This window comes from Vombatus ursinus, unplaced genomic scaffold, assembly GCF_900497805.2.
Source record: "Vombatus ursinus unplaced genomic scaffold, bare-nosed wombat genome assembly UNPS02014158.1, whole genome shotgun sequence".
Taxonomy (NCBI): Eukaryota; Metazoa; Chordata; class Mammalia; order Diprotodontia; family Vombatidae; genus Vombatus; species Vombatus ursinus.
In genome coordinates this window covers 2,302,966-2,327,407 of record NW_020953936.1, presented here as the reverse complement: position 1 = coordinate 2,327,407, position 24,442 = coordinate 2,302,966, and the positions used below count along the sequence as shown (strand labels likewise).

Here is a 24,442-nt window from a genome sequence, read left to right as displayed (position 1 = left end):
GTTAAACTCTTAGATTCTCCATGAAATCTCTAATCACCCCACTTAGGGGTGATTGTTTGACTTTAAACTCGTTACAGGTTGTCAGTACCACTCATGCATGATATTTATTGTATATGCTTTTGAGCTGTAGGTATTTGTGTCCTCACTTAGAATGGAAGATCCTGGAGACCAAGGACTATAACTTAACATTTTGAAGTTATTGCTTAACAGAATGCCTGGTAGATAATAAATAACACAAGTTATATTAAATCAATGAATGAGAGCTGTGAGGAACCTTAGTGATCATCTAGTAGTTTCTTCATTTTTGCAATTAATGAACTTTAGGCATAATGAGATTAAATGACCTCTGTGGTCCCATGGCCTTTGTCTAGGATTCCTAACCTAGCCCAAATGCAGTTTCGCTATACCATATGATAGATGAGATTTGGGTAATTGGGGGCTGTTGTCAACAGATATGAAAAAAGAATTAGAGATGAAAGAAAACCAAGATGGCATGGCTGCCAAGAGAATAAAGAATTTAAGGTAGGGGGTGTTTTTTAACTGTCAAATACTCTGTTGAGGTTAAGGTGAATATTGAGAAAAAATCCTTCGAATGAATAAGGACATCAGTACCTTCAAGATGGTGACTAGCAAGAGCTGGAAAGAGCCTGAGAGATGATCTATTCCAATCTTCCATTTTATAGAGAAGAAACTTGAGGACCAGAGGGGTGATTTGGCTTTTTGTCCAAGACATGGGTGTTTACTAACAGAATTAGGAGTCAAATCCAGAGTTGACTCGGAATCTTTGCTCTTTGCATTATGATTATTTTTGGTAAAATGGCTTGATGTGGGAAGCCATATGGCAAATGATGGCAGATGAAGAATTAGAAACCATTCACGCAGGCCACTAGTTCATGCAATACGTAAAAATCTATTTTTATGTTAGGATGCTGTTGTTACTGTAGACCAGAGTTGGTCTATTTTGGTCAGATTTTTTCAGAAATGTATGGATAAAGAAGTTAGTCTGTACTGCTTTACCCTTAGAAGTGAGGATGTGGGAACTGCTATGTAAAGAAATCAATGACTACAAAAGCTTAGTGACTGACAAATTTATACTAAAACTCAGGGATGTGAAGTTACTGTGTTCTCTAATGTGTGTGTCCAGAAAAAAGGTAACCAAGATTGTGAAAGCTCTGAAGTTCGTTGCATGTGAAGACTGAAGAGAGTAGGGTTATTTAACCTAAAGGAGAGATTGGGGGGGGGGAGGACGTGGAAGCTCTCCTCAATAATGTGAAAGGCCATCACTCAGAAGATGAATGAAATAATTGGTTCTGCTTGGCTTCAGAGGATATTTAGCTAGGAGCAATAGGTGGAAATTTCAAAGAGTCAAATTTGACCTTGATGTGAGGAAAAACTCAGTGCTCTAAAAGTCGAAGCAGTTGTCTTGGGCAATAGGGAACAGTGCTATGATCACAACCCAGATAAAGGGCATACACACATAAGTGAAGATTTTCAAGGTAAAACTGGATGACTACGTATTGGATGTGTTGAAGTGGGATTTCTTTTTTAGGTATTAATTTAACAAGATGGACTCTGAAGGCCCCTTTTAACCATGGGATTCTGTCATAAGAGGTAAGCAAATATTCATATTTGGTTAGACAAACACACATTAAGTTAACGCAATGGTTATTTAATCATTTAAATTTAATTTAGACTAGATAACATTCATCAACGAAAGCTGCATACCCATTGACACCTTTGTTTCCTAGATTATAGGATAATCACAAAGTAAATGTTATTCTTAGGCACTTTTCATGTAGTTTTGAGGCAAGTACATATGTATGAGGGGGTTCCCCACTGTTTGTTTTATTTATGACAGCTGAAACATTCCAGTGAAAGTAACATTGTTTAGCAGAAGTGAAAATATAATAATTATTTTATTAATTCTTCCTCAATTGTGAGATTCTTCTTGTTTCATCTTCACAGTTTGAATTCACTTGGCATTGGCTCCCCCTTTAGGCCAGCCAACAGGTTATTGACTGCAAGTACTGACATAGTGTTTCGGGTTCCATAGGTAGCACTTCCCATATGTGGTAGAATCACTGTAAAGGAAAGAGGAGGTGATAAGAAAATGGCAGGAAAAACAAGTGTAACGGTTTAATATTACCTAAAATTCAACTGAATAGATTTTCTGGTTAGTAAAATGAGGACCATGACAACTATATATATTGGCTATTGATAATTTTTCTTTTTGGCCTCACATCATTTCACCAACTACTATCATGGTAACAGAAATGCAGTTTGGAGAAATGGACTAAATAATCTTTGAGCTATTATACTTTCTAGACTTAAATTATCAACACAAGTTGATGGCTCCTTACCAAAGGGATGTCAAAAAGTCCAATGTAATTAGAATGCTTATGGAAAATTATACTCTTGGAATATACTACTTCTCATTTTAAGGACTGATTCAAACGCAGTGCCAAATATATAATGATGCTTACAGCAAAAAAACATGCATTTGAATATGGTACTTAGTAATAAACAGCTACTATTTAAGGCAATGACCCTAAATGAAAAAGAATGTTACATTTGTATAGCACTTTAAATTTTCAAAATGCTTTTATATATATGTTCATTGGAATATATTTAAACCTACAGTCACTTCTTCACAATGTGGGCACCGATCTAGTGAGCATCAGTCAACGAGGGCAAGATCTTTATGGGATGAAGGGTAATACTTTCACCAATAGTTTAGCTGACAACTGGGTGCCACCTCCAGTTGGCCTGATCTATATCTCTGGACCCAGATGGCTCTGGAGGAGAAAGTGAGGCTAGTGACTTTGCACAACCCTCCCTTACTTAAATCCAATTCACTTGCATATCATGGCATCATCTTCCTGATGTCATGGTCCTCTTCGAAAACAAAGGACAAACAACAGCTGACGACTCCAGGAGCTTAAATACAACATAATCTATTGATTCTACTTTTAAAAAAAAAAGTAAAACATGACCTCCATGACTTATTTAAAATTATTTGTCTTTAATGTTTTACCTTCAGAGTTAATGGTAGGATATACTGTCAATAGATGAACATTTAGCAGTCTTTCTGTATGTTAAAGTAACCATTATCAGGACTGGCTAAGAGAAGATGGCCAAACCTTGATAAGATTCACACATAATCCCTGATTATTCATGGATGAATGGACCAGAATACCATTTTCACTACTAATGTCTGTTACTGATCTTACTCAGGAAGTTACTTCAAAAGTATTAAAAACTTCAGGGCACAAGGCACCTTATTTTCTAAGTAAAGCACCATCAGCTAAATTACCCTTCTAAAAATATAAGCTAAAAAATCTCTTCTCACCAGTGGACATATAGTTACTTATATGTCTGGTGAAGTTTTAATGAAAATGATATGTCATCTTTCCTCTTGGAGATCTTATTACAGGCAGTTTTCATATAATGCAAAAACTTGTTTCTAGCTTGATGAATGTTGCTTTGGCTTCCACTTATTAAAGAAAATCTTTATCTGAGATAGATGTCTCTCTGTACTCTTTAGAGAACCCAGGTATGTTGCTTGTTGCTTCAACGGACAAAGATTTATTCCTTTCCCAAAGTAGGGTAAGTAACCCACTCAGTGATTCCACAATGGCCTTTAGGTTTCCAGAAACTAAAATTATGCTTACTTTTAGGTACTGTTCTGAGGAATAAGTTTTTGTTTAAAGAAACAGCTTCTGTCGGAGCTAAGAATACAGTCTAGAAATTTAGACTTCTCTGGTAGTTTTAAATTAAAGGTAAAAAGTAACCTTACATTTAAAAAAATTATTGATATCTTTTTTTTTAAACACCAGTTACTTTCCCATATTCCCTTAAGCAAAACTGGCCAACAAAATGACTTTATTTGATGTGATATACATCATTCTATCCCTATGATCCCTTCCTCACCTCTCTACTTTGAGGAGTAAAGAGCAAGCTTACATTTTAAAAACTAGTGTCTTACCACAATTCTTTAATGAAAAGAGAGGATGGTTTGTCGGCAGTGGTTCAGGGCTTGTGACATCTAGCCCAGCTGCTGTAATCTGGCCATTAGTCAAAGCCTGGTAAAGGTCCTCCTGGTTCACCACATCTCCCCTGGGAACCATAGGAATTAGAACAGTACTTTGGTATATCATCCAATAAAGAATGCAACAGCCTCTTTTAGATTTTGTTAAAAAAAAACAAACAACCCCAAAAAACAACAAACTCTACAAGCTCCACCCCCCAAAACAAAAAAACAAACCCAATTCCCTATACATGTGAGGATTCCAGGCTAAGTGTAACATTAAATTGTCTAACTTTATAAATTACTTGCTGTGGTGCAGAGGCCCTGGAGTCAGGAAGACCTGAGTTCAAATCCAGTCTCAGACTCATACTAGCTGTGTGACCCTGGGCAAGTCACTTAACCCTGTTTGCCTCAGTTTCCTCATCTGTAAAATGAGCTGGAGAAGGAAGTGGCAAACCACTCCAATATCTTTGCCAAGAAAAATCCCAAATGGGGTCACGAAGAGTTAGACATGACTGAAATAACTGAACAACAAAAAAAAATTTCAGAGTAAGGAACTCTGCAGTTAAGAGATTTGGAGCATCTCTTGTGCACCTAACTTGGTAGGTCCCTTGACCTCTCTAGGATTTCTGGAAGCATAAGAGAAGGGATAGATTTTAGTTGTTAAATGACTGGCCATTTAATAAGAAGTAGCCGAAGACCTTCTATAACACAGGCAAGGCTCCCCCTGGTGGAGAAAGCATGTTTATCTTTCACTAAGCAGTGCCAGAAATTGTCACCCATCACTCCTAGAAATAAGAATAATCACTAATGTTCGTTTAACACTGTAAGGTTTGCGAAAGCATTTTACATATATTGTTTCTATTGATTCTCACAGAAACCCTGTGAATTAGGGGCTGTTATCATCTCAATTTTATAGATGATAAATCTCAGGCTAAGAGGTTAGTGACTTGCCCAAGGTCACACAGCTACTATGTGTTTGAGGAGGGATTCAAACCCACCCTATTTTCTGTGCTACAAAATAATCAGCAAAGCTTTCTGCAGAGGTATGTCCTGTTCACTTCTGCTGAGACCAGCTAGATTATGGAAATGTTTAAAGCCTACAATTAAGGCTTCCTCCTCCCAGGGAATACAATATTCCAGTTGAGATTTAATATTTTTTTTTCAGAATCAAAGAGATCATGGTTTTTGTTTTATTTCTGATTTTCTCTTTGTCTTGCTTCAAAGAAAGAAACACGTGTCCAAACAGAGGTTTCAGTAACACTGAAAATGTGAAATCAAAAATCAGAAAAGCATAGTATCTATTTTTTTTTTTAAGCCACCAGACTTACCTGCTTACGTTGACAAACACAGCCGTTTTCTTCATTTTCTGGAAGAAATTCTTGTTGCAGAGCTCCTGGGTTTCGGGGGTTAAAGCACAAGAAACCACAACAAAGTCCGACTGGGCTGCCAGCTGCTCAAGAGGAACTTAAGGGAAGAATGGGGGGAGGAAGAGATCAGTAGCATAAGAACAGAACAGGGAAAAGAGTGAAATCCTCCCAAAAGAATGAGAACCAAGGCTTTGATGCACTTATCTCTCCTGTCAAAAGGCTTCTTGGAAGGGCCTAGTTTTCCCTTTTTAGAAATGATTACATTAGCCTTGCAAATTAAAATTAGTATAGTTTCCAGGACACTGGGGGTGAGGATGGGGGAAACTCTACTAAAAGAATCAGACTAGGGGCAGCTAGGTGGCACAGTGGATACAGCACCAGCCCTGGAGTCAGAAGGACCCGAGTTCAAATTTGGCCTCAGATACTTAGTAGCTGTGTGACCCTGACCAAGATACCTAATCCTGAGTGCCTTTAAAAAAAAAAAAAATCAGACTGAAAGCAGGTCAACAGGCAAGTCAGAATTTTGACATGACTTAGTGACTTCGGGGGGAGAGGAGGAAATATAGCCAGCTATGCACTGGGAAACCAACCTGGTAGTGTGCACGGAGGCTGGGAGAATAAGTCTCAAATCTTTTAAAGACAATAGGATGGCAGATAATTATCAGAAGAGCACTTTCCTTAAAAGACTGACAAGTGTGAAAATGTTTACTTTCTGTGAGAAATCCATTTATATTTGTAACATTGTTATAAAATGTTAGCCAAAATGTTTTCATTTCATACAGCTTATAAAAACTTGTGAAGAGGAAACTGAAATTTATTTTGCCAAAACACAGAGGGAAGATATTTAGACATGGAGACTGAAAAGTAAAGGATGTGTTGGAGAAACAAAAAATTTGAGACATTATGAAACAATATGAATTTCAAAATGCTTTTGTGTTTAGAGGCTGAGACAGCCAAAGTATGTGAAATAATTAAAAGATATACTTCTTAAACATGTGACAGTAGAAAAAGCACTAGAGCATTCAAAGACAAAAGATCTGAGTTCAAATTTTGCTACTTGCTATCCTTGTGTGACCTTAGGCAAATCACTCATGCTCTCTGGACCTCAGTTTCCATCTGTGTAAAAATGAACGGCAGGGAGTTGGGCCAAATATCTAAGGTTCTGTCTTGCTCTAAAGTCTACTGATTTAATCAAAATTTCATTTAACATGGAAGAGCCTAGACCAGGGGTGGGGAACCTGCAGCCTCCAGGCCACATATGGCCCTCTAGGTCCTCAAGTGGGGCCCTTTGACTAAATCCAAACTTCACAGAACAAATAATAATAATTAATAAATTATTATTTATTTATAAAATAAATATATTTATTTTATATAAATTATTTCTATATAAAAATATATTTTATATAAGTTATTTATATAAATATTTATAAAATTAATTACTATTTATTTTTATTATTAATTATTAATATTTAATAAAAAGATTTGTTTTGTAAAACTTGGACTTAGTCAAAAGGCCACACCCAAGGACCTAGAAGACCACATGTGGCTTCAAAGCTGAAGTTTCCCCACCCCTGGCCTGGGTTTTGTGGGCATAGAATGACCTAGAATTGAAATACTATCAGGAAAATTCAGTCCAAGATAATTCTTTTTGATTAAAATTATCCAAAGACCTCAGATTTTAGTACCAGCCTGGAGTCAGAAAGACCTGGGTACAAATCTGGTCTCAGACACTAGTCTGCTGTATCATCCTGGGCAAGTCACTTAACCTCTGTCTCAGTTTCCTCATTCATAAAATAGGAATAATAAGAGCACCTACCTCCTACAGTTGTTATGAGGATCAAATAAGATAATAATTTAAAAGTGCTTAAGCATAGGGCTTGGCACATAGTAAATGCTATTATAAATCTTTGCTATGCTAATAACATATCATGGGGCAGCTAGGTGGCACAGAGGATACAGCACCAACCCTGGAGTCTGGAGAGCCTGAATTCAAAACCAGTCTCAGACACTGGACACTTACTAGCTGTGTGATCCTGGGGAAGTCACTTATTCCCAATTGCCTTTCCCCACCCCCAAAATAATATCATAATAATTAAACATATTTATAAATTACAAAAAGTATAATTAGTTATAATCAACAGAATAGTATATTATTTTAATATATCATTACAGTTTATGATGATGACGATGATACTAGATTTCCGGTTTCCTTCAAAGCAGTTCAGGGGCTACCTCCTACTCTAGGTCTTTCTCAATCTCAGTTAACTGAATTAGCTCCCTCTCCCACTTGAAATTAGTGGTATAATTTTGTCCATACTTAGTTACTTACTTGTGGACATGTATCCCCTCAGTAGAATGTAAGCTCCTTGAGGGCAGGGACTGTTTAATTTTTTTTGTTTTTACCTTTATAACCCCAGCACTTAACACAGTACTTTACACCTGGCAGGTTGTTGAACTGAATTCATCAGCATTCCCCCTCCCCCCACCCCCACCCCCAGAAGGCAGCTAAGAAGGGAATTCTTCACAGAATATTTCTCAGAATTGATAATGTCTGGCAGCATCTTTCTTCATTTCTCCATTAAGAGCTGAGACACAGGCTGTAATATTCCCTATAGCCGAGGCATGGGGGAAAAATGCCCTCATGAAGACACCAAACCTCAAAGCCAACTAACCTAAAATCTCTTCCTAAGGACAAAAATAAGTTAAAAAAAAAAAAAAGGCCAGCCCAAGCTAAGTGACAAAAGAATTTTTAAAATAACATTAAGAAAGGAGAAGGGCACTCTGAGCTTTCAGAGATGGGGGCAGAGAAGAGTTCTGCCTTTCTTCTCAAATTTTACTTCAAAAAATAGTCAATTCCCAAGTAAGGAATGACATCTTAAGGGCAACACACTGCAAAAGGCCTGCTTTCCTTTGTTACTTATCAATCAAAATCATCTAGATTAGAGCTAGATCAATCAAGATTAGAGCTAGAACCGGTTACAGACCACACCTAGTCCAGCTGCCTCAGTTTGTTGTTTCATGACCTGTTTTTAGGTTTTCCTGGCAGAGATACTAGAGTAGTTTGCCATTTCCTTCTTCAGCTCATTTTACAGATGAGGAAACTGAGGCAAAACGATTAAGTTACTTGCCCAGATTCACACAACTAGTACGGGTCGGTGGCTAGATTTGAACTGAGGTCCTCCCGATTGGTGCTGGTGCTCTATCTACTGTGCCACCCAACTGCCTAGCCTCTACAGAAATGGAGAAAGGAGAGACCGTGCAATTTAATCATGGTCCCATGAATAGTAAACATTAGAACTGGGAGTCTAGCCTAGGTCTCCCAGCTCCAAATCTAGGGTTATTTCCATTTCGTCACACTGCTTTTTCATCTGGTTTGACACAGTGCCATACTGGCAGCTAGTGCATAGTGCCTGGCACATAGTAGGTGCTTAATGAATATTTCTTGACTGTCTTTGTTGTTAAAGAACTCTGTGATCTTAACCAAGGTCACCTCACCTGTCTGGATTTTTCCATTTGTACTTTGTAATTATTAGTTCACTGACGCAGTGGATACAGCACCAGCCCTGAAGTCAGGAGGACCTAAGTTCAAATCTGACCTCAGACCAAACACTTGACACCTACTAGCTGTATAATCCTGGGCAAGTCACTTAACCCCAATTGCCTAAAAATAAAATATTAGCACACTGAATCTTAGAGGGAGAAGGTACCTTAGAAACTGGCTAGTTTACAGATGAAGTAAACAGGATGGAGAGGGATAATCCAATTTTTGCACCTGTGAAATGAGGGCATTAAACTAGATGATTCTGTCACTTCTGGTTGGAAAAGTCCAAGGTGATGAGAAAATGGAGGTCAAGGACAAAGAAACCAGCACATAAAGGTTTATCACGCTTTTGACACCACTAAGGTTACTCATACCCAATCATAGGTCACAATTAATGATTTATAAAGTGCTTTCCTCACAACAACCCTGCAAAGTAGGTGGTTACAAACAGTATCCCCATTTTACAGATTAAGAAGCAAAGGTTCAAACTATGCCCCATGTCACACAGCTAGAACCAGGACTCAAACCAAAGTCTTTTTTACAGTAAATGGTTTTTTCCAAGTCCAGACTGGTGATCTCATTGGTACTGGTAACTAATTGGCGAGCAAATATCCTCTTTCAATGAAGATTGGCAATTGTTTTGCTGCTGTAGAGAATTGTTTGAGACACTAAGAGTTTCAGTGATTTGTCCAGTCATACTCAGTCTGGATATGTCAGAATCAGGACATGAACCCAGGTTTCCAGGCCCCAAGGCCACCTTTCTATACACTATAGCCATATTTCTCTCTATTATATCATGGGGTTTGTTTGTTTTTTTGGTTTTGTTTTCATGAGGCAATTGGTGTTAAGTGACTTGCCCAGGGTCACATAGCTGGTAAGTGTCAAGTGTCTGAGGCTGGATTTGAACTCAGGTCCTCCTGATTCCAAGGCTGGAGTTCTATCCACTGCGCCACCTAGCTGCCCTATCATGTTTTTTTTAAAAAGGCTCCTGGGAGAACATTGTACACAGTAACAGCCACATTGTGGGATGACTAACTTTGATAGACTTAGCCCTTCTCAGCAATACAAGGATCTAAGACATCTCCAAAAGTCTCATGATGGAAAATGCTCTCCACATCCAGAGAAAGAACTATGGAGTTGGAATGCAGATTGAAGCATACTCTTTGCTCTTTTTTTTTCTTCTGTTTTATTTTGTTTCTTCTTTCTTATGGTTCCTCCTATTGGTTCTAATTCTTCTTTATAACATGACTAATGTAATAGGAATGTGTATGTAGAGCCTCTATCAGATTCCATGCAGTCTTGGGGAGGGAGGAGAAAATTTAAAACTCAAAAGCTTATGGAAGTGAATGTTGAAAACTAAAAATAGATTAATGAATTTAAAAAAAAAAAGCTCCTAGGGGCAGCTAGGTGGGGCAGTGGATAGAGCACCGGCCCTGGAGTCAGAAGGACCTGAGTTCAAATCCAGCCTCACACACGTAACACTCACTAGCTGTGTGACTCTGGGCAAGTCACCTAACTCCAATTGCCCTCACCAAAAAAAAAAAAAATCCCCCCCCCCCCCAAAAAAGGCTCCTGGAGCAAACGGTGAACAAAAGCTGACCTGAGTAGTTGCCATTTGCAGGATTTATCATGCTGGACTGCCTTTTAAATGAATGCCAAACTTACCAAACACTGCTTGGAACTCAGCTGCCTCCTTGGCTCTGGGCCGACGTCCAGTATATAAAAATTTCTGGACGCCAAATGGTTTGAGGCGACGGGCAATAGCTTGGCCTGAAAATGAGAAAACAGCATCCATGTGATTGTGTCCCATTCACCCCACCCATCCTGGGGGTGCGAGGGAGGGGTCGAAGGTAGCAGCTATCTCCTGTAACTGATGGAACAGAACCATTTGGGGTCAGCGTGTTTGCTTCCTTGACCATGGGAGAAGAGGGAACATTAGGAAGACTCATCATCATTTAGCTCTTCATTAATGAGAGAAAAGATGTGGGTGGATGGCGGAGTCCGAGAAATGCTCTCCTGGTCAGTGTTGGTCATTTGTTTTTCCCACCAAAGCAAGCTCTCACTCCCTTTGGATAATAGAATCAGCTGTACTTGAGAGAGAGAAAAACATCTGGAAAGGAGAATGTCCAAACAGGTGCAAGAGGAGTACAGTTATCCCTGCCACAACATGACCTTCCTCATCGCAGTTTTGGTATGTTGTGGATCAGCGTAAGAAATTAAATGGGAATTTGGGGGAGTTTTGCAGAAGCCACAGACAACACGGTCAGCAAATGACATGGAAAAAGTTTAGAAACTCAGAAATGCATAAAATATATGTATAGGATTGTATAATATCAACATATTTTATCTTTTAATACCATAACAATAATTCAAACTTCTTCTCTGGTATGAAGGGAAGGCAAAAAAATTTTACCCAGATTTCCCAGGGGATGCTGTGCCCCTAACCCTCCTCCCTCCAGACCTGAAAAGTCTAGCATGGCTGCCTCTTTACAGATGAGTAAAGTAAGGCCGGGGGTGGGGTGGGGGGGGGGGGGGGGGTGTGCGTGCCCGCGCCCCGGCAGACCGGGGGCAAGGAGAGAAGGTGATTCCCCTGATGGCACATAGGTCATAAACCACAGATCTGGGATTCAAATCCAGGTCATAAAAATCCCGTGCTGTTTGTTTTCCCCATTTTACAGACAAAAAAAAAAAAAGCTGATCACAGAGTTTGTAAATATGGGAGCCACAGTCTGGACCCAAAGCTTGTGTTTGTTTGTTTTCAACATATCAAAGAGGGAGATGCGAGGCTTCGGTGCTGAATTTAAGCTCCAGGCCAGGATAGAATCCTTTGCTTTTCTTCACTAGGACTAAATACTTCTTTGGATGCTTTGGGTTGTATTTTTTTTAAGCCCTTAGGATTTTTTGTTTGTCTGTTTGATTTTTTTAAAATCAGAAACAAGATCATGCAAAGGATTACATTTTAGTCGCTTGGGTGAAACGGGCTGCTCCTGTTCTAAGTTCTATATTTTCATCATCAGATAAAGGTTTACTTTACTGATTTCTACCTATTTACTCATTCCTCCTTGGGGACAGCTAGGTGGCTCAGTGGATAGAGTGTCAGGCCTGGAGTCAGGAAGACTCATCTTGCTGAGTTCAAATCTGGTCTCAGACGCTTACTAGCTGTGTGACCCTGGGCAAGTCACTTCACCTTCTTTGCCTCAGTTTCCTCATCTGTAAAATGAGCTGGGGAAGGAATCTGTTTCTAGTATCTTTGTCAAGAAAACCCCAAATGACGTCACGAAGAGTCGGACATGACTAAAACAAGTGAACGACAACAAAAGGATCACTCAGCACTGTTTCAGACGGTAGCTTACTATATATATGTCTTCAATTCCAACCAATGTTATAAAATGCAGAAAAGAGATGTTACCTATTCTTCCCAGGCCGATAATTCCAACTGTGCTGTTCAAGAGCTGGTAGCCACACATCCAGAGAGGCTTCCATGAAATCCAACCACCACTGGAATAAAAAGAAAAGACTGAAATATTATGGCAGGAGTTCAATATTATACCTGAAGTATGTTGTTCAGTCATTTTTTTTTAGTTATGTCCAATTCTTCATGACCCCATTTGAGGTTTTCTTTTTCTTTTTCTAAGTTCAAACTTTTTTTAATAATTTATTTTTAGTTTTCAACAATCACTCCATAAGTTTTTAGCTTTTAAATTTTCTCCCCCTCCCTCCCCACCTCACTCCCCAAGACGACACGCAATCTGATATAGGCTATATACATACATTCTAGTTAAACATATTTTCACATTAGTCATGTTGTAAGGAAGAATTAGAACCAACAGAAGGAACCACCAGAAAGAGGAAACAAAACAAAACAGAAGAAAAAAATAGCAAATATGCTTCGATCTGCATCATTCCATCATTCTTTCTCTGGATGTGGATAGCATTTTCCATCGTGAGACCTTTGGAGATGTCTTAGATCCTTGCATTGTTGAGAAGGGTTAAGTCTACCAATATTAGTCATTGTACAATGTGGCTGTTATTGTGTACAACATTCTCCTGGTTCTGCTCACTTCACTCAGCATCAGTGCATACAAGTCTTCCCAGGTTTTTCTGAAGTCCACCTGCTCATTATTTCTTATAGCACAATAATATTCCATTACATTCATATGCCACAACTTGTTCAGCCATTCCCCAATTGGTGGGCATCCTCTCAATTTCCAATTCTTTGCCATCACAGAAAGAGCTGCTATAAATACTTTTGTACATGTGCGTCCTTTTTCCATTTTTATGATCTCTTTGGGATACCTAGAACTGGTATTGCTGGATCAAAGGGTATGCACATTTTTATAACCTTTTGGGCATAGTTCCAAATTGTTCTCCATAACGGTTGTATCGTTTCACAACTCCACCAGCAATGCATTAGTCTTCCAATTTTCCCACATCTTCTCCACCATTTATTCCTGTTTTGTCATGTTAGCCAATCTGAAAGGTGTGATGTAGTACCTCAGAGTTCTTTTGATTTGCATTTCTCTAATCAAGTGATTTACAACATTTTTTCATCTGACAATGGATAGCTTTAATTTCTTTATCTGAAAACTGCCTGTTCATATCCTTTGACCATTTGTCAATTGGGGAATGACTTGTATTCTTATAAATTTGACGTAGTTCTCTATATATTTTAGAAATGAGGCCCTTATCAGAGACACTGGTTGTAAAAATTCTTTCCCAGTTTTCTGCTTCCCTCCTAATCTTGGTTGCATTGACTTTGTGCAAAAACTTTTGAATTTAATGTAATCAAAATTATCCATTTTGCATTTCATAATGGGGTCTATCTCTTGTTTGGTCATAAATTCTTCTGTTTTCCATAAATCTGACAGGTAACCTATTCCTTGCTCTCCCAATTGGCTTATAGTATCTGCCTTTATATCCAAATTGTGTACCCATTTTGACTTTATTTTGGTCTGAGGTGTTGGTCTATGCCTAGTTTCTGCCATAGTCTTTTCCAGTTTTCATTTGGGGTTTTCTTGGCAAAGACACTAGAGTGGGCCATCTCCTTCCTAGCTCATTTTACAATTGAGGAAACTGAGACAAACAGGGTTAAGTGACTTGTTCAGGGTCACACAGCTAGTAAGTGTCAGAGGCCAGATTGAACTCAGGAAGATGAGTCTTCCTGATTCTAGATTCTGAAGAGAAAAATGTAGTAAGTGTGATGGAGACACACACAACCTCTCAAAAAGGCTTTGCGTTTAGGCTGTCAGTAATTGTCCTATATGAGTGGTCATGAAACTTTCTGGTTTCAGGACCTACTTTCACTGTGAAAAATTATTGAGGGTCCCAAAAAGGTTTTGTTTATGTTGGTTATATCTATTGATATTTACCATTTTAGACATCAAAACTTAGAAAATTTTAAAATACTTAGCATTACAAACCTATTATGGAGAGCTGGGTGCCTCAGTGGATGGTGGCCTGGAGTCAGGAAGGCTCATCTTCCTGAGTTCAAATCTGGCCTCAGACACTTACTAGCTGTATGACCCTGGGCAAGTCACTTAACCCCGAATGCCTCACCACAAAAGAGAGAGAAAGAGAGAGAGAGTATGAGCTTAATAAATGTTTGTCAAGATGAACTAAAGGGAGAGGCAGTTCTTGCTTCTGGTAAATCACACTGACATTCTCCTAAGTGGCAGTGTGGGAAGGGATAAAGAAGGTGGCCATAAATGAAGGGTGAAAAAGTAATAATAGCTTTTGTTTAAATAATACTTTTAAGGTTTATAAAGCACTTGCTCCTCGTGAGGTAGATACTCTAAGTATTATGTCCCCATTTTTTGGATAAGGATACTGAGGTTTGGAGTAGTGTGGTGACTTGCTCGGGGTTACAAAGATAATGACCTGGGACCCAAAACCAAGTCTACTGATTGAAGGCCAGTGCTTTCTATCTCACCAAACTTAGTCTCTGAAACCAAGACAACCTAAATTAAACCAAGGGCTTTAATATTTTGAAACAGAAAATCCCTAGAAACAAGGTAGAAGAGACTCATATTGAAGCACTGGATATGTAGAAAATGGAAGCCCTTAATCATGCCTAAGGGTCAGCTAGGTGGCACAGTAGATAGCACGGAGTCAGGAGGTCCTCAGTTCAAATCCTGCCTCAGATACTTCTAGCTGTGTGACCCTTGGCAAGTCACTTCACCCTGTTTGCCTCAGTTTCCTCATCTGTAAAATGAGCTAGAGAAGGAAATGGCAAACCACTCCAGCATCTTTGCCAAGAAAACCCCAAATGGGATCACGAAGAGTCAGACACGACTGAAAATGACCAAACAACAACAATCATGCTAAATCATTAGATGCTATCTACACTTTCAAGTTCCAAACACATTTTTCACTTGATACACTCAGAATCACGGTGAGTTAGAAATTTCTATGATGTCTTTCCTGGGTTTGTGTTTTTTCTTCCCCCAATGGCAAAAGAGCTGTACATCAGTATTCATGAAGTGTAAATGTAAATCTCATCTTTGGAGGATGATCTGTGCAAGTCTCAATTTATCGACCTCAAAAAAGATAAGTTTAAAATCCACTTACTCAGTAATTCCATCAAACATGTTAACAACCAGCTAAAACAAAAGTCTCCTTAGGAAGTTTTACTCTCTGTGACCTGACACTATCAAAGGTATAGAGTGCTATGGCTAGGATTAATGAATAGATTCTGGTTAATAAAAAGTTACCATACATGCGTTAGTCAATTAAAAAAAATTACACTACAATAAAATATGCCTCATAGTGAGAGAGAGAGAGAGAGAGACAGACAGACAGACAGACAGACAGACAGAAAGAGAAAAGATAAAAATGTCAGGTAGCTTGGGGATGGCATTACTTTAGTCCAGGGGTGGGGAACCTGTGGCCTTAAGGCCACATGAGGCCTTCTAAATCCTTAAGTGTGGCCTTTTGACTGAATCTAAATTTTACAGAACAAATAATTTGTTCTGTAAAATTTGGATTCACTCAAAAAAGCCACATGTTCCCCACCCCTGCCTTAGCCCATGTAGAATGTAGAATTAACTGGACAAATGATAGAACGCTCTGAATCTTCCCAACGTACCCATACTCACTTCTTTGCTTCCTGAATGCCTTCTGGCAGGCGGCGGCTGGTGGTAAGGAGTAAGGCCACAGCGAGCTCCGCCGTGGCATCTGTCAGGACGTCTGGCGTGTAGCCCAGGCGGATCCCTCTAGGAATGCAAGAAGCAAAGTTTCCATAACTGCCACAGAGAGTATTCCTTTACTTTTCTTTTCAAGAATTCTTCTAAATCCTTCCGCTTTCCAAGTCAGTCTTTTTGCCTGAATTATTAAGAATCCTCTTCTTTCCCCTCCAGTAATTCCTTCAGTCCCTAATGCTCCTTAGCAAAAACCAAAAGGCTGCATTTACCGCTTTTTAATTTCATCTACGGCAAGATGGTCAACTCCCACGGAGAGGGTGCTGATTACTTTGAGATTGGATCCTGATAAGTAGAAAGAAACCAAAAATTAGTTTTTGCTTTATAGAATTTAAGATGTCTTATGCATTAATTCTGATAGTTCCCACAGAAGATAGTGCTATATAATCTAATGTGGCTTGCAGGAAATGTGGCTTTTGTTCTTGCTGTTTTGGGCACGATTCAGTTTTTTTTCTGCCAAAAGGCCTTCTACTGGCATTCAGCTACACACAACCAACATTTATTAAAGGCCTACATTGTGCAGAGTGCATACAAAGACTAGGCTTAGGATTGCAGGATTTAGAGCTGGAAAGGACATTAGGGGTCATTTAACCCAGGATTTCTTAATCTAAGGTCTATATACATCCATATCCATATATATATAAAAAAATACACATACATGTATATACATATATATATCTACATATATACAGACACACATATTGGGGGTCTGTGAACTTGGATGGGGAAAATTACATCTTTATTTCAATGTAAGATTATATAATTTATAAAGTACTTTCCTTACAACAACCCTGCAAATGAGGTGGCATAAATTATACCCATTTTACAGATCAAGAAACAAAGGTGCAGACTGTGGTCTATGTTACATAGCTAGAGCCACAACTCAAACCTAACTTAAACTCTATAGTAAGCAGGTTTTTTTTTTAATGTTCATTTCAAAATAAGTGTATTTTATTTTATGCATCTAAAAACATTCTGAGAGGGGGTCCATAGGCTTCTCCAGACTGCCAAAGGGGTGCATGACACAAAAAAGGTTAAGAATTCCTGATTTCACCTAGTTCTCATTTTATAGAAATGGCGATGTTATAGGTGACTTGCTCCAGTTTACAAAGCAGCAGTTTACATTCCCTTTATTAATGAGTGCCCTTTAAAAAAACAAGGCTGCAGATGCCTACTAACCCAAGGTCAAATCAGACTGTTTTCCACCTTGCAGCAAAAACCCATCTTTGTGCTTTTGATCATGCATTCTTATACATGGCACGGACTCTTCCTCCTCCCCTTATCTCTACTGTTGATGTTACTCCCTCCTCCTCCCCTCTCTTCGTTCTTCTTTCTCTCATTCCTTCCTTCCTTCTTCTCCTCTTTGCGGGTCCATTTCAGGCGCTACCTCCTTGAGGTCCCATTCCATCAGCTGAAAGCGCTTTCTTTCTCCCCAAGTGCATGGTATGGGAGCCCACTGCCTGGCCACCTTATTTATTTATTTATTTATTTATTTATTTATTTATTTATTTATTTGTGTATGTATTTATTGAGATTTATCAACAATCATTTCCATAAACTTTTGAGTTTTCAATTTTCTCCCCCTCCCTCCCTACCTCCCTCTCCATGACAGTGTGCAATCTGATATAGGCTAGAGCCTATTTTCACATTAGTCATGTTGTAAAGAAGAATCAGAACCAATAGAAGGAACCACCAGAAAGAGGAAACAAAACACAACAGAAGAAAAAAAATAGCAAATAGTATGCTTCGATGTGCATTCAAAATCCATGGTTCTTTGGATGTGGACAGCATTTTCCATCATGAGCTGGCCACCTTCTTTGCAGTTCTCAGACCCTCCCTTGTAGTGAGGGGATATTTACGTACAGGTCTTAAGGAAAGGGATGGTTATCTCCAGTGCCCAAGCTAGCAGAAAGTAGGCATGGAGTAAGTTGGATTTAACTGATTTTATATATATAATATATAATAATGTAATATGTAATATATATATAATAAATAAAGGCTTAGGAGCAGGCACCAATCCCAAAATATGATTGAGATTCCACCAGAGACACCCCGGATCCTTAGGCTGCAGTTATGAAATCTTCATCTGGGGCCCCAATACACACCTGCGGCATCCAGGACTTCTTTATCTATTTTGTCACTCAAAAGGCAGAGAATGCCATGGGCTCCTGCCACTCCTTTCAGCAGGTCCTCTCTCGATATGGGCTCATCTGAATCCCATTGTTCTAGTTTGAAACTGAAAGAAGAAAGCAGAGTTAATGCGTATCCTACACGGCTGTACGGGCTTCAGAAAACACCCAAGCACAGCCATGGTTGTCACTGATAACTACAGCTCACACTGCTGAGGCTTGCAAAGCATCTGGCAGGCTCTCTCTCCATTCTCCTAACTCTGTGACGGAGGTGCTGTTAGTGTTCCCATTTTACAGATGAGGAAACTGAACCTCAGAGCCATCAAGTGACTTGGATTTAAGGGGCGTTGCTGTTGTTCTGCTATTGTCCGACTCTATGTAGCCATGTCCGTGGGGTTTTCTTGGCAAAGACACAGGAGTGGTTTGCTATTTTCTTCTCTAGTATGTTCCCATTTTACAGATGAGGAACTGAGGCAAATAGGGGTTAAGAGACTTGCCCAGGGTCACACAGCTAGTAAGTGTCTGAGGCTGGATTTGAACTCAGATCTTCCTGACTCCAGACTCGGTACTCTATCCACTGTACCACGAAAGGACTTAGACGTAGCCTAAGGAGTCTCAGTGGATACTGTTCCCAGCCTGGGTTAGGAAGACCTGAGCTCAAATCCAGACTCCAGGTACTCTATCTACTGCACCATCTACCTGTGCCAGAAGGGACTTAAATATAGTCTAAGATGTCTCAGTGGATAGAGTACCCAGCCTGGAGTTAGGAAGATCTCAGTTCAAATCCTCATCTGTAAAATGGGGAAATAACAGCACCGACCTCTCAGAGTCATGTGAATGACACCCTCTGCATTATTAAATGAAGGCCACTTAAAGGTTATTAGGACTAGGGTGCAGTTCTAGGGTCAGGTCACTTGTCTGGGCAGGAGGACCGTGCACCCAGGTTGGGAAGCCACACATACCTGGTCACTGACTGGTACTTATCTCCAATGTCTGAGGCGAGGCAGAGCAGAAAGTCATGTCTTCTGCCTGCTACTGGTTTCCAGAAGACCAAAACTTCCCTGTTTTCAACTCCTATCTACACCAGGAAAGAATCCTACATCAGGCTTCTGGGTATAGGCGGGACAGACAATTGTGGAAGGCTCAGGAGAAGAGGGGACTTTAGCTGAATAAGGAGTAGGAATCTGTGAAGGTGATATCAAGGTAATTATTATTATATATTTATATATTGTATATAACTTATATACATACAATTTATATTATATGTAAATCATAAGAAGGGAATCTTAGAGATCAAGTTCATCCCCCTCGTTTTACAGATGAGGAAACTGAGGTACAAAGATTAAGTGACTTGGCCAGGTTTATTCATCTAGTGTCTAAGGCAGGATTTGAAGTCAGGTTTTCCTCACTCCAAGTCAGATGCTCTATCCACTCTGCAACACTACCTCTTTAATTTGCCGGGATCTGGACTTTTGAAGGCCAGAGACTGGAACATTTTGGAAAAACTGAGGAAAATCTGAAGGAGGGCAATCTCTCAGTCCAGATTCTAGTTTCAGTTTCTGAGAGAGATGAGAATCAGGAGATTTATATTCTAGGCCTAACAAATTAGGTGATCTTGAGCAAGTGACTCTGTCCCGACTGGATGATGTCTAAGGTTCCCCAAGATTCTCACTTTCCTTCTGGGGCAGCTGAAGAGGAAAAATCCCCGTGGATATCTTGGCACAGCACAGGAGACTTTCTGCAACACTCAAAATGATTCCTTGGTCTTTTCAGGGATGTAAAGGCCCATGGTAATCGGGCCACCCAAGCCTAGAAGGAGTTAGGCATAGAGCTCTCACTTATCAGCTTACCAGCATTTTGGGCAGGAGAGGATTTAAATTTCCATAAGCATGCCAACTATTGCTAAAAACCTAAAGTCTAATGTGGACCCCTCTCAAGTCAGATACTCCTTTTAACAATGAATGAACAGGGGCAGCTAGGTGGCGCAGTGGATAGAGCACCAGCCTTGGAGTCAGGAGGATCTGAGTTCAAATCTGGACTCAGACACATAACACTAGCTGTGTGACTCTGGGCAAGTCACTTAACCCCAATCGCCTCACCAAAAAAAAGAAAAATAATGAATGAACAGACGAAAAACACATATTGGGTGCTTATTGTGTGTCCAGGGGTCTGCTAACTCCCTGCCCTCAAGGAACTTACATTCTAGTAAGACCACAAATCCATGGAAGAGTGCTAGCCTTTCCTAGCCAGGGAAGGAGGTTTTGGTTTCCAAAGTCACAGGAATGGTGGGTGTCTAAGATAACAGGGAAGTCAATCGATACTCCCTTTCCAGAGAAGCAATGCTAATGTTGATCTGGTTACAGTTCTGACAGCCAGGAGTAGAAAGCAGAGGGTTAGGGTGGTAGTGAGAACAGGATGTAGAGGGTCTGGAGTCTGCTGCCAGCTAGGCTCAAGAGAACAGCCTGGAGGTGGGAGTTCAAAGTCCCCTGGGGTCTGGTTTCCGGATGTCCTAGATGGGAGAGCACCAGAGAATGGAGCAAGGAGATGGTGGGATGCAGAGCATGAGAATGATCTGAAGCAATGTCTGTGGCCTGGCCAGATGGTTCATACTCTGTAAGCTATGGAGTGCTTTATAAACGTAAATTAATATTTTTTATTTTAAACCCAGTCCTTTGACATCATTCTTGTTGCGTAACGTCAGTTGTGGCAAATGCAATTCACCGGCATTTGGTGCTTTGGAGCGGTAGAAATTCACCTTCATTATATGGATTTCCATGGTATTAAACCAGAAAACCCAAATACCTTTTATTTTGTCCTTTAGATGAGCTTTTGTTGTTGTTGTTGCTGTTGTCTAGTACCTCCAACGTGCTTCTTACAAAAAGCACCAAAATTTCTTACCGGTTATTTCTCATTATTGGTCTGAATATATCAGGCCATTAAACTGAGATCTCATTGAAAATAAAAAATAGATATTCCTCAAAAAATAATTACACAAACATGTCAAAGGACCTGTGATATCCTAGCCATCCAAAGCAAATCTTAACCCATTTATATAATTACTAGACTAGGCTTAAAGCTTTCTGAAATTCAGGGAAGTTTTCCCTTTTTGGTGTCAAAGTCTGAATCTTTGAAGCCAGATTTTTAATGACTGCAAGTCTAGCACTTAGTCACTGCTTCCGAGAGTAAGGAGTAGGGGTAAGGGAGTGGGAAGGGGGAAGGGAATAAGCATTTATTAAAGGCCTACTGTGTGCCAGATTCTGAACCAAGCACTTTACAAATATTATCTCATGTGATGTACATAAAATTATATGAAAATGTATTTACTATAAACATTTAAAATTTATTTAGTTCAATGTTTCATTCATTTTTATCATCACTGCTCTCTGTCTTCATTATTTTCACTGGTAATGTTCTTTTCTTTTCCTTTGGGAGCTGGGTACAGCCTGTATTGAGGCCAATAACAAACTGAGGCTTCTTCATAACCTTATGAGGTAAGTAGTGAGGTATTATCTTCACATAAAAATTATTATTACAACATTTTAACAAGGTATGAGGAGCAGACCTGTGCAAACTAGGTCTTAACTTTTCAGAAGGACGATCATGAAAAACCAAGTTGGCTGGACTGACCACTTATTTGTCTTGCTTCCCTTGCTTTTTTTTTTTGACCTTCATAAGTTAAGTATTAACAAATTTCATCTTGTGTCATTGATTGCAGAGTAGGACATGAGGGGAGGGTAATCTCAAAAGAATAAAATCAAATATACTTTTTGCCTTTTGTGAAGGTGACATTGGGCAGCTGAGTGGTGCAGTGGATAAAGTGCAAGTGCCAGGCCTGGAGTCAGGAGGACCTGAATTGAAATCTGGTCTCAGACACTTACTAGCTGTGTTACCCTGGGCAAGTTACTTAACCCTCTTTGCCTCAGTTTCCTCATCTGTAAAATGAACTGGAGAAAGACATGGCAAACCATCTCAGTATCTTTGCCGAGTAAACCAACTGTTCTCATGAAGAGTCAGGCTCAACTGAAACGACTCAACAAAAACAAACAACATTAAGGTGATATTAGGATGTAGTAGTCTATGACTTAAAATGTTAATCTGGTATCTTGGATGTATGAAAACCCACATAAAACAGAAGATCAAAAAGGCTTACTACCCAACATGACTTACCAGAAAAGAGAGGGTGGGCCAGTCACTTATGTACCCTGGGCTCCCAATCCAGGGTGGGAGGGCAGAGGGGGAAGATAAGAGGAGAAGCAGATGGAGCTGATGATCAATGGCTCCGTGGAAGAAGCTATGATAATAATCATAACAACAAAAGGTTTGCAAAGCCCTAACTGTAGCCCTTCTGATCCTCACAACAATCTTGGGAGCTAGGTGCTGTTACAGGGTTGGCACCAAAACCAAGCAGAAAATCCACAAACATCTGTTTTGTAAAGAACCTCAACAAAATTATCCTGGTTGAAGAGAAACCTATGCACACTTCTCCTTTCACAGTCCTTTTCAAGAACCAGAAAAATTTACAACTAAAAAAAATTTTTTTTGAAAATTTTCAAAATGCACCAAAAGAACAGGAAATCATAAGCCTAGACTGGGTAAACGGGTTAAAAGGGTACTTAGCAGAAATCCCGAGTCCCAGAGCCACCCTGTCTTGTGCACTTACCACATGGGAACAGTAAAATAACCTACCTAACCTTTAGATTTGTAGGTCTTAGGATGACACTATAAATCTTAGGGCCGTGGATCTAGAGCTGAGAGAACCCCCAATGGCCATGGAGTTCAATTCCTCCATTTTTACAGATAAGGAAACTGCGGTCCAAGATCACACTAGAAAACCCAAGAACGTAGTAGCCCTGCCACCATCGGCAGGTCATTTGACCTCCTAGCGGTTCCTGTTTTCCTCATCTGTAAAACAAAAGGGTTGGGCAGAAGAGCTCTAAGGTCCCGTGACTGTCGGGTGGACTTGCGATCTCTGGCTTGGAATGGCCGTGTGCAGTATTTCCTAATAAACCCCGTGCTGCCGCGGCCTGGCTAGGGGCCACTTACAGCCAGCAGAGGCATGGAAGCTCGAGGCTTCGGGCTTGGTGCATGAAGCCTACTGAAAACATCAGAAGCTCCAAGAGAAGACATAACAAATCCACACTGGTTGTTGGCACTGGTAATCAAAGGCTCTGCAGGCAAAGCCACAGGGGGCCCGAGGGTAAAAAAGAAACGGTTCCGGAGACAAGCGTGGCAGCAGGAACAGGGTGGCCAACTCCTGCCTCACAGCAGGGATCCTCCTTTTCCCTCCTCCACCTCCTGTGCCCGCGGCTTGCTTAGTTTTCCTAAGCTTTCTTCCTCTTCTCCTCCCCCAAACCCTGGACAGTTCTTATCTCAAAGTCCAAGCAGGGAAGCTTGGGCCCCTGCACCTTCTCTCCTTCCCTTCCGGGTGCCCGGCCCCTTTAAGCAGAGAAACCAGCACCAAGGCTGACACTCCCAGGACTTTGACCTTGGGTTGATCAACTGAGCTCTCAGATAAGGGAGGGGCAGGGAAAGCCGGGGGGGGGGGGGGGGGGGGGAAGGCCCGGCCGGGGGGCGGGGGACGGGCAAGATGAGGACAGCCCGAGGGGTGCATGAATTAAGCACGCTCGTGGAGTGGGGGCTCAGGCGCTCGGAAGGGGAAGGGGTCCCGGGTTCATAGCCTAGGCACACGCGTGGGCTGGGGCCAAGGGTGGCGGTGTAAAGAACGTTCACGGGCGCGCGGGCTCCGGGGACCCGAGGCTCGCGCGTGGGGCCCGAGGTCGGCAGGCGCACGGCCGGCGCGCGCCAGCAGCTGCCAGGAATGTTCCCGGGCGCACGGGCTCCGGGGACGCCAGAGTCCCGCGCGGGCAAGGGGTCGGGATTGGGGGCGCCCCTCTTACATTCCGGTCTGGGCCAGCAGGGCCTGCCCCTCGGGGGGGATCGTCCGGGTGACAAACACCTTCATGAGTCGCGCAGTTAGTCTCACCTCTCCGCGCTCGGAGGAAGGCTTAAGAAGGGCGGCTTGGTCAGGGGTGGATGCCGGGGCGGGGACGCAGCCCTTTTCCGGGACGTGCCCCGCCCCCGGCCCCGCCCGCGATGCTCTCCACGCCTCCCGCCTCCCAGCCCCCCGACCCCATCCAAAGCCCGCCCCTTCCCCGGCCCAGCTACGAGGCTCCCCGTGG

General features: G+C 41.0%; 1 protein-coding gene across 1 annotated transcript; it reads right to left on the bottom strand.

Annotated features, from left to right (window-relative positions):
- Nucleotides 1–1,665: 1,665 nt before the first annotated feature.
- On the bottom strand, nucleotides 1,666–24,240 carry GRHPR (glyoxylate and hydroxypyruvate reductase). Its single transcript, XM_027859101.1, has 11 exons — nucleotides 24,161–24,240; nucleotides 22,431–22,554; nucleotides 19,226–19,341; nucleotides 18,240–18,370; nucleotides 16,347–16,419; nucleotides 16,033–16,149; nucleotides 12,348–12,436; nucleotides 10,604–10,708; nucleotides 5,359–5,494; nucleotides 3,986–4,116; nucleotides 1,666–2,081 (listed from the first exon to the last, which is right to left on the bottom strand). Exons 1-11 carry the CDS (start codon nucleotides 24,223–24,225, stop codon nucleotides 1,960–1,962), a joined length of 1,209 nt encoding a protein of 402 aa, XP_027714902.1. The 5' UTR covers nucleotides 24,226–24,240; the 3' UTR covers nucleotides 1,666–1,959.
- Nucleotides 24,241–24,442: the final 202 nt, after the last annotated feature.